The sequence below is a fragment of the Hemibagrus wyckioides genome, linkage group LG02, assembly GCF_019097595.1.
Source record: "Hemibagrus wyckioides isolate EC202008001 linkage group LG02, SWU_Hwy_1.0, whole genome shotgun sequence".
Lineage (NCBI taxonomy): Eukaryota > Metazoa > Chordata > Actinopteri > Siluriformes > Bagridae > Hemibagrus > Hemibagrus wyckioides.
This window is the reverse complement of record NC_080711.1, coordinates 9885389-9896348: the sequence shown is the minus strand read 5'-3', so window position 1 is coordinate 9896348 and position 10960 is coordinate 9885389. Positions and strand designations below refer to the sequence as shown.

The 10960-nt window shown below is 38.8% G+C and overlaps 2 protein-coding genes across 8 annotated transcripts in view; both read left to right on the top strand.

Annotated features, from left to right (window-relative positions):
- Positions 1–10960, top strand: part of hoxb3a (homeobox B3a) — a 46158-nt gene that overhangs the window by 18943 nt on the left and 16255 nt on the right. For 4 of the 7 annotated variants that reach the window (XM_058414641.1, XM_058414650.1, XM_058414644.1 and 1 more), the window contains exon 2: positions 5695–5900. The gene's annotated coding sequence lies outside the window, so the exon portion shown is untranslated. Of the gene's footprint in view, positions 1–5694; positions 5901–10418; positions 10502–10960 lie in introns of those variants that run through there. The other 3 variants (XM_058414645.1, XM_058414646.1, XM_058414652.1) reach the window with 2 other exon arrangements.
- hoxb4a (homeobox B4a) lies at positions 255–5686 on the top strand. Its single transcript, XM_058414704.1, has 2 exons — positions 255–1699; positions 2610–5686. Exons 1-2 carry the CDS (start codon positions 1276–1278, stop codon positions 2924–2926), a joined length of 741 nt encoding a protein of 246 aa, XP_058270687.1. The 5' UTR covers positions 255–1275; the 3' UTR covers positions 2927–5686.

The window sequence follows — 10960 nt, the reverse complement described above, 5'->3', positions numbered from 1 at the left end:
GTCATCAAAGACATGGACATCACAGAGTTTTTCATAAACTGTACCACTAACGAGTACAAGTCTTAGCATTAGCATTACGTGAAAAATGGCCAATTCATTTCTTTAATAGATCAATGGTATAATAAAAGCAGATTCTTCCAGGTGGTATACCTTGACATGGAGGATAAGCTGTCAAGGTGAGTAACTCCATTCGATATCTGTCAAGAGGACACCTGTCATCTATATATACCCTGTAGATCCGGATTTGTGTGAACAGACACACAGTCACAAATTCGTATCTAGGGGAGTATGTAGTTGATATACAGACCGCAATGCAACATCAACGGAAAAAGAAGGTATAATATAGAGCTATGTTTTTAAAAATAAAATAAAAAATGTATGTCTATAACGAACATTTTAGAGTTTGTTGTACAAAGCTTTAAAAAACAGTTTTGTCAAGTTAAATACCAGTGATGATCACACCAGAATGCTTCTAGAATTGTAAGAATCAAGGCAGCGACAAAGTACAAGCAATGTTAACGGTCAATTATGCTTGGGGCGTAAATCAAAATGCAGAATAAACGCGCTCTTTGTATGGGGAATGACTGCAGAGTGTGCTTAAATGCAAAAGACCTTAGTTTTGATTTAGGAGGCTTTGTAACCTGAATTAGTTGATGAATTTTCTATCGATCCTAAACAAGCCCAGATTTATCTCTGACACGCAGATCACGCCACCTCCATTCTATCACCATTATTAGCAAGTGCATTTAAAAGCTTCGTCAGAGGGAGCGGTTTGCCCTTTCACTTGGTATTGCTTTTCATGAGTATTGCCCAGAAAAAGGAGTATTCAAGTTCGGAACATCTGAACCACATTTTGGAGAGGAGTGTGTATGTTCTCATTAAACTGAGGTACTCAAGACGAAAGAGAGAGGGAGTCGCTTAGTCTCGGAGGTCTGTGCTTATGTGAAAGTCCAGGGTGGCTTTATCGGCATGTCAGTTTACGTTAATGTGTGTTTTGTTTCAACTGCCATTTTGTTAATCTCAAACCAACGCATTAAAATATGAAACGTGGTTATATTGTCCCAAACTGTGCGCCGATAATGAACACAGTCTAAAATCCTTTTTCTCGTTTCCTAATCCGGGAATTGGAAGGATGCACGCCATTGGCTACTGCTGTCACGTGGACTCTTAACTTTGTTCACTTGACAGAAAGTAGGAGGGTTTTACGAAACAGGAAAACGAGTAAAGGGATAGATATAAATTTTAGTATATTTTCTGTGCAATTCAAAGAAATTAATGGCCATGAGTTCCTATTTGATCAACTCCAACTATGTGGACCCCAAGTTTCCACCGTGCGAGGAGTACTCTCAAAGCGACTACCTACCCAGTCACTCCCCGGACTACTATAGCGCCCAGAGGCAAGAAACATCGTTCCAGCATGAGTCGATCTACCATCAGCGGTCGGGCTGCGGCGATCCACCCTACTCGTCGTGCCAGGGTCCAGGGCAGCCCGCTGTGGTGATGTCTCCTCGGGGTCACGTACTAAACTCAGCTGCACTCTCGACCCCTCTCCCAGAACCTAGCCACCATTGCGACTCGGTAACTCCGAGCCCACCGCCTGCTTGCGGTCAGACCCCCATTAACCAGAGCACTCCTTCGGCCACTTCTCGAAAGGATCCCGTGGTGTACCCCTGGATGAAAAAAGTCCACGTAAATATCGGTAAGTGCGACTAAACTTCTTTTGCTTGTGCGTCGCCGTGCGCAAACATTTCACACACTCTAGAACTCCTAATGTCGGGTGTTAAATCTATTGGTCCCCATGTGAAGTAGCCCTTGGTCGAGATTTACGATCGGCTGTTTGCAGGGCAATATAATTACACCCCCCATAAATTTTTATTGCACTTCTTCTCAAAGTACCTTTAAAGTCTGTGCGACCTGCTCGTTCTAATTTCATCCCGGGAAGGTTTTATGAGTCCTCTAGTAACCCATAAGTTACGGTTTATGTTTTGGTAATTTGATTTTAAGTGGCTTGATGTAAAATGGCATATTTTGCTCTGTCACCTCAATATTGTTCGTGAAAAACTCCATGACAGAGAAGATATTGACATTTATAAAGACACCAAAGGCAAACAAACCAGTTTAGGCCTGTACTATCATTCTGCAGTAATTACGTTTTTCAAACCTTTCATTAAGTGTACTGAAATAAGGGCAAATGAGACCTTAGTGTACTTGTTTAAAATGACCCTCAAGTACCAAGTATGTTAAGACGCTGATGCAGTGTCGTCGTTAAAACAAACTGTTGACGTGGATTTTTATGCGTTTTTCAACATGGAAAATTGATATTTAATAGGTTGTGGCTGCAGCTTACTTCTTTATATTTTTTTGTCTGTGCCAACATTCACTAAAGTTGGCATTACAGCATAGGAAATAATTGCTGTTGTTTTTCCCTTTTATATTTGTGAATTACCAAAATACTCACACAGCATAAGCATTCCGTTTGCAAAGGTGTACAAGGCAAACGTTTTACGCAGGGATTAGTTTCTTTTGTATATAATGCATGTATTTTAGTTGCGTGTCTTAAGTAAATTATTGTGTGACTTCTGTTAATGTGTCGCTCTGTTTTCCTGCAGTGAGCCCGAACTATTCGGGGGGAGAACCCAAGCGCTCACGCACAGCTTACACGCGACAGCAAGTTCTTGAGCTGGAGAAAGAGTTCCACTACAACCGCTATCTTACTCGCCGGCGCAGGGTGGAAATCGCCCACACCCTTTGCCTCTCCGAACGACAGATAAAGATCTGGTTTCAAAACCGGCGAATGAAGTGGAAGAAAGACCATAAGCTGCCCAACACGAAGATCCGCTCCAGCAATTCGGCCAACTCGACATTAAACGGTGGCCCCTTGTGCAGTAATCAGAACCGTGCTAGCGCACCTCCACAGACTCTATAGCTTCCTTGCGCTCATTTGAAAGACGCTCATTTTAAGACCTCAGTTTTAGCAGTGAGGCTCTAGAAATGCTCAACCTCGTCGCTTATAAACTACATGGATATTACATGAAGTGGGGTAATGATAGGGTGCACAGTGAAATTTCAAACACAAATGGAGTGAAGACTCGAACTCAAACACTTCTACATTTGTGCTGACTCCCAGTTCAGTTTAATCCTGTGCCCTTGGTTCCTGCTCTCTCGACCTCTCCATAACAACAGAAGGCAGCAGACAGTTTTCAGATTTGGTGAAGATGGATCCCTGCTTCATCTTTAATCATGCCAAACTCGGTCCCATTTGTCATGTTTACTCTGTGGCACAAAGGATGAACCGTAGGCCTGCCCATTACCTCGACGTCTAGAATTGTGCCTAATAAATGAGTCTCCTTGTTTTGTCAAGAGCCATTTTCAAAACCCCCTTTCTTTGCTGGCTTGTAGCCTACAAAAGTAGCTGAACATTGCTCTCTTAATATGAAGCTCCTCTTTTATCTCTAACGTTACTCTCACATTTAATATTTTGTTTTGCCAGTGGGGCTGATTGAAATTGTGTGAGGTCTAAATGTTCTTACTTGGACTTACTAGAACCTTACAGGTCACGTATCTGTGTTTAATTATTTAGCGCATTTCAAATTGAGAACAGGGAAATCATGCGGTGTGTACGAAAATATCTGATTTAGATATTATTCATATTCAGATGACAGTAAGAAATGTTGAATCAAACCGGGCATATAGATAACCAAAACAATACAATGCAAAACTATTTAAAATGAGCACTGCTAATAATATTCGAATTACCTCAGTTGATATTTTTTAATGTTTTTGTTGTCTAGTTTTATGAAGTGATAAATTTGAAGTCATTTGATCAGAATGCTATTTTCTGCAAAAATATCAGCATTTATTTGTACGTTGCAATGTAATTTAAATATTCTTGTCGCCAGGGCTATGTAGAGAAATGCGTATATTGCATGAATGAATGAGATACTCTATTTTCGTTTTTCCCCCTATTACCTCGTCTTTAAGTTTCTGTTTTATTCTACGTCAAATAAACAAATGCACGTATGTCATCTTTCTTTCTTTCTTTCTTTCTTTCTTTCTTTCTTTCTTTCTTTCTTTCTTTCTTTCTTTCTTTCTTTCTTTCTTTCTAATGTGTTTATATTTTATCGTGTATAAGAATATTTCTGACATTCCAAAGATCAGTCTTCCTGGTGATGATTTATTTTTCTTTTTTTTCACATTTCTATGTCTCCTTCTTCTGCGTAGGCCTTTCACTGTTCACCTTTGTTATTTGTAAATAGCTATAGAAATTTAATAAATAAAAATAATAATCACTGTATTTCTTCTCGTGTCCTGTACTCTTGTGGAGTTATAGTTAATGTGCTACGTGGAGGCGGTGATTGTCATTAATCGTGATATTAACTGATAAATCACAAACATTTTTCATTGAATGTGGGTCAATTACGTCCAATATTTGTAAAACAATTGGTAGTATCCTGCCCTAAAAATGACTGTGTAATTTATACCTTCTGTCTCCGAATAATCCTAGTACATTAGGCATTGTTATCTAGTTCTAAATCACAAAACACGTCCCTTCAGTTTTCTCGTTAATGTTGCACACCCTTCTGCTCCTCGAAGCAGAACAGGACCACTCAAATGTGCTACTCCGTTCGTGGGTTTTTTAAGGATTTAATGAGTATAATTTTTGCACAGAGGTGTTGGGTGTTTTGCCAGAGCAAGCTGTGTTTTTATTGCAAAGCAGCGGGCCAGTGCCATAGCTCAAACGCTGACAACCAAATAGATAATCAAGAAGACAAATGGCTTCTTTAGGATTGCACAGCCTTAGTATTAATTTTCATTTTCTTTTCTTACAGAAGGTATCGAAAATATAGAGCCGGAGAAAATAGCATTCCGTTTGCCGGTGTTGAACAAAGTGTGGTCTTAAATTGGCCTGCTAGCATTCCGTGCCATCCAGAAAATTTTCTATTACTTGCCTGTTGACATCAGCGTGTCTTCTCAACACATATCCCGCTTTCAGCCATTTGTCTGTTTTTCACCCTTTATTTGCGAAATGCTGTCTTTGAATCACCAAGGCCATAAATTTCAGTCTGCACAAATGTTAGCAGCCAATGAAAAGCACAACGTATATTTACTATACACAATATGCGCCGGTTATTTAGGTATCAACGTAATAAAAGGGGTATTCTGTTATTATTACTTTTTGCTTTTGCTAAAAAAAATACCACTGAATAAAAAAAATGAATGAATATCAAGTCTAACCTTAGCTAAAAAATGTATCGTCATCTAGATAAAACGATCAACATATGCGAAGTCTACTTCACCATATAATCAAGTCTCCATATAGATAAAATATCATATCACCATGTAAGTTTTAAATATCATATCATAAATATATAAAGCTGAAATTCGACATAGTCTGCGAATGGCTTTTATAACATTTCCCAATAGAAAACTCTGCTTAGAAATGAATATATTCGTGTGTGGTATCTAATATAATGTCACCTTGGAATTCTATTCTCGTGCGAGAGTCTGCCATATTTCAGAGAAAGGGCCTCGGCCACGGAGTTCTGAATAGGGTGAGCAGATTTCTTTTAAGGGTTTCAAAAGTTCATCGCCATTATTTGTAGACAGATGCCCGAAGAAAAATGTGAGAATTATACAAAAAAATCATTAATCACAGCTTCTCTTTAAACAAGTCCTCTCTCTATTGTTATTCAGCAGCACAACTGCACAGACCTTCTGCTAGGAGGGCAGTAAGATCTTGGAGGACACTTGAAGACACCCCCTCCTTTCTCCACAACCTATTACCAAGTCATGCCACAAGAAAACTTTTTTTTGGCAAAGAATGTCCCATGAACAAGATTCTTGAAGAAATGATTGCACAAGTGGAAATCTTCATCGGACAAGAGATGTCAGCAATTAAGGTAAAGGGCTTTGTTTTGTTTGCAAGTTTTATTGCCTTATATGTCACTGTCCTCACAGTCGGATAGCACAGGCACAAATGCTGTAGTGTCGCTCCTGGTCAGTTTGATAGAAATGCACGAAATGCTCACTTGTGGGAAGCGTGCGTTGTGACTTTGTGGTTACGCTGTTTTCATGTTTCAGATGTTGGTGGTCCAAATGTTTTTGTCCTGACACCTCTGTAATGAAATCAAGAATTGTCTCTGAAAGTGTAAAAGGGAGAGACGTATTTCGAGACAGAAGAGAAAGAGAAAAGAGGGGGTAGTTGGGGGTGGAGTGTGGGTTAATATTCAAGAGCTCAAATGTGCATGTGAGGTAAACAACTGGCATATATTGGACATTATGATTTGCTTCCAGTCTGATTTCTTTATTTCAAACGAAGTTGGTAATTTGTTGGTTATTCTTTGCTTGCTCGCATAAGGTCTTGTTTATGGCTGTTTATTTCTTTTGCAAGTCATATTGCTTTTTTGCACTACGTTGCAGTTCTGTTCTTTCAAAGCGCTTGGGTGGCACACAGGTGCAAAAACGGCCGGCTTCTAGAATGAATTGTTCAATGCTCTATTGGCCAGAAAAGAATTAAAAGGACGGCGGAGAATGTTTCGAAAGCAGAAACAATTTGCCTAAAACAAACGGCATGTAGCAAATTGCTTCAATGCTTTTGCTTGTCGTTGTGTGCTTAGATGAGCACGACTGCATCTGATAACGCACTCACCGTCATTTAACCCCTGCGAATCAATCGCTACCGTATCTTGAAAAAGGTCGGCAGTTCTGGCTCAGGGCATTTACACCCCCAGTGGACCTACGCGGCCTGAAGCGTGGTCAAAAGAAACAAATTGTAAAAATATAGGAATTCGTATCGAGATGAGGGAAAATCAATTCTTGGGCAGAATGGCTGCGATGGGTTCAAACAGGGGACACGTTTTTCTGACCGATTAGGTCTGTTGCGAAGACACAGACTGACCCTTTGAAACCCTTGACCCGGCACAGGCTGGACTACGCTCTGTGTTCCATGGCCAGCAAAGGCCCAGGGCGAGTTTGTCATAACAGCGCGGTCGGGGCACTGTAACCTGAGGGCAATATGCTATCTCTTTCCTCAGACAGTCGTGTAAACCAACGGGGCCCTTAAAACAACAGGAGTCGCGGCCTTGCCAAGACCTTTTCTTCCACGTGTCTTTCTTGTTTCGGGTTTCAAACCGCTTAGACTACGTTCACACACACACACACACAGTGTTGCAAAGATATATGTATATCTTTGCAACACATTCCTCTCAATATCTCCTAACTAGCTCCCCAGATCCTGAGTGACGCCGTGCATTTTGGCATCGTAGTTTGTGTGAGAGACTTCAAACCATTTGCCTGCAAAAATGTAGCGGCTTTTTTCGTGTGACATCTTTTCATATTGTATCACCATATCCCCTCCCCTTGGTTTTTCTGATATTGGTCTATACTCCCATCAGGAAAGCTCTCCAAGATTTGTTGGAAGATTCAGCCACTTGGCCCTGTAACACTGGTGGTGTGGTGCCTGCTTTAACTCACGCCACTAATTGCGAAACAAATAGCCTTCGCGCATTGCTGAATTATTATTCTAAAAAGCCGCAGAGCGGAGGTCAGCACTGTGTAGTCACAGAGATATATAGCTCGCGCGCGCCAGCTTTGTGTCCTATACAGTCTCTCTCTCTCTCTCTCTCTCTCTCTCTCTCTCTCTCTCCCTCTCTCTCTCTCTCTCTCTCTTTCATTGGTGTGTGTGCGTGTGTGTGTGTGTGTGTGTGTGTTTGTGTGTGTGTTTGTGTGTGTGTGTGTGTGTGTGCGGATACATATTATGAAAGGCAAATAGCCATTGTCAACAATTATAGCAAAAGGATTACCCTTTTACCTGCTTTTGTAATCTTAGCCGCAATATTACTATAACATTCATCCTCTATAAACATAGCTTACAGAACTATTTAGAAAATATGTAAATTCTTTTATTTTGAGAGTCACCGCTCAATAGTCAATTACTTTCCTTTAACCTCCTATCTTCCCAACTGGGTGCTCTTCTTTTGATATTAATATTTAACTAACTCAGTGGTTGCTGTGATAGAGATACCATTATGTCCACAGACAACCAAGAGTAATGAGTGTGCTCAATGAAGAGGAATATTCTGGATTTCGAGGAATCTTTACATTTAATCCAAAGTCTCTGAAAACATAGCAATATATTGAAGTTAAAAATAGTAATATGTATAATTAGTTATAAAATACAATCAAATTGAATGCAAATTTGATACTAAAGCTAAGAGTTAATGTGTGAAATAATAATAATAATAATAATAATAATAATAATAATAATAATAATAATAATAATAACTAAAGAAAAAAAACATACTCTCAGTATGACTTCAATTCATTCCATTTTTCGTGTATCAGTTCTTCTTTCTTCTAGTTGTGGTCTGTATCGTACATTATAGCTGTTCGTTCACATTTTTAAGCTTATATAAAACAAATATTTTAACCTGTTTTGCTGAAACTAATGTTAAATAAATTAAGATTTCCCCATGACGCACTGTTACCTCGTGGTGTTGCGCACAGAAAGGCGTTTCAGTAGGGTTGACAGATTTACGGTACACAATAATGGAAGGGTTGCGCTGCGCCGTAAATCAGTCTCCTCAGTACAAACTTAACCTTTACTGACATAGTCTCAAAAATTAAATTATTATTATTATTATTATTATTATTATTATTATTATTATTATTATTATTATTATTATTATTATTATTATTATTATCGTTGTTGTTGTTCTTGTTGTTGTTTGCTGCTGCTGCTGGTGTTGTTTTTGTTTTTAATGGCTTCTTGGTATGTCGTACCTAGTTGTAAATTAAAGTGACTTTTATATTTTCCATTTCTGTTTGGATAGACAAGGCAGTCGGAGGTGAATTAATTAAAGTTATATTTGTATTTGAATTATTTCCTGATTTACTGTGTTCTACAAAATAATGGTAGTAAAATCTCATTCGTTTCTCTGTTAGAAGAATACGTTGCGTTTTACATTTTCTAAGCCATATATAAATAGCCAGTCCTATGAAAATCCACTAAAGAATCCATAAAATCGTACACATTTCGGTGCCAATGTTTTGAGTAACACAGATAGTTCTTTGGATTAATTGAGGCAGGATTTCTACCTTTGGTGTAAAATAATTAATGAACAGTCGTGTTCACACACATTATTTTTTCATTCGCATATCTTAAGCTATTTGCACACATAGTTTTAACAAACATTCGAACGGGATTTGCACCACAGTTTTAGTTACACATGACACATTCTTGTTAGATTTGCATTTCTTATCAAATTGTATTAGCTAATTGACTGTGAGATAGTTAACTTTTCCCTCAAAGGGGTGCATGCCGCATGTTCCGCACTTTGCATTTCTTTTATCAATGCTCCGAGCTGTTTTGAATGCTGTTGTAGTGAAAGGAAGAGTGTAAATGATCTGATGGTAGACTTTTCGATGCACTAGCAATTATTGCTATTGTTTGACCTTCATGAGTCTTCGAATGACTAAGCCTCATGTCTATTGTTTCGGTGTAGCTCTAAGAAGAATCAGTGCCATTGTTTCCTAGCGCTGGAAGCTGCGCCTCTTTGATGCATGCTACCTGTCTTTTAATTCGCATAAATATTATATCCAGTCATTAAAGTAATTTTGGATATTAAATATTTCCTTACAAACCACTAAGTAACCCACTGACACATGGATTTGTATTATAAACTAGTTTCTATATCAATTATCACATAATACTTGATTGCTGTCTTAAATTTTCTGGCATAGTCGTAGTGGTGAAAACTGTGTATGTGATATCAGTTGTAATTCCAGCAGTCATTCGTCAGAGGGCTTGTTATCATAAATATTTTTTTCGGGAGACAAATCAAAGATTCGATATATTTTATCATTTTAATGTAGGTGCAGAATATATTTTCCCTATAGACATATTATTCTGGCAATAAAAATGGAGGACATTGTATTTTTGCAAGTTTAAAGGAAACAGAAAGGTACACATTCTAATAATAAATCTTAAGAAAATCTAAAACAACATCTTTAGGGTTTTTAGAAGGGTATAAAAACCTAAAACTGAAAACACTGTACAAATACATGGTGATAAATGTACAAATCGAAGACGAAAAACGATTACAATTTCAGGATCTCACAGTTTAGTATATCACATTTACTTACCGTCTAATCTTTGAAACATAATAAATGTTTATATTAGATATTTTATGACAGAAACAAAAGCAACTTGGAATATAGCTGTGGAGTGATGGGTCATAGTGGTCCCGCAAGCGTGCAAGCCGAGGTACCCCATCCCCCTTCCTGGTCACGTGATTCATTAAATAATTAATGCAGTGGTTGCAGAATAGATATGTATTCCTCAGGAATATCGCAGACATGGTCTCCTAGTGTCTGACGTGAAATTCAACTGCCCTTTTAAAAACAAGCCCTATAGCAGAGCGAAAAAAAACGAAGGCAGAGACCCTCACGGAGGCTGCAATAAAACAAATTTGGACGGGGATCATCTCACCGTCTGGAGCTTGTGAGTATAGCATAAATCGGAGAACCTTGCGAGTACCACCGCCGCCATTCTTCCAGACTTCCAGCCCATCTCCCTGCATTTATTTGATTTTTGGTGTTGTGGTAAATATCATCCAGAAATACTCATCCTGTTCATTACTTCATCCTGCATGTCTCAAAGCCCATTCCATCGTTCGAATTTTACTGACAACAAGATGTCACTTCATCGCACTATACACAATACATACATCAAAGTAGCCTGTTATGTATATATTTTTATTTGTGTCTTCTTGTTCTTCTTTGGCTTACTATCACCATAACCCTTTTTCTGGATCTGCATGTCGCTCTCTCTCTCTCTCTCTCTCTCTCTCTCGCTCTCTCTCTCTCTCTCTCTCCCCCTTATTTTCAGCCAGCTACTTTGCTTGATTTATAGTGAGGTGTGTGTCAGCGGCAGCGGGGCTGCCATTGTGTATTTGTGAGA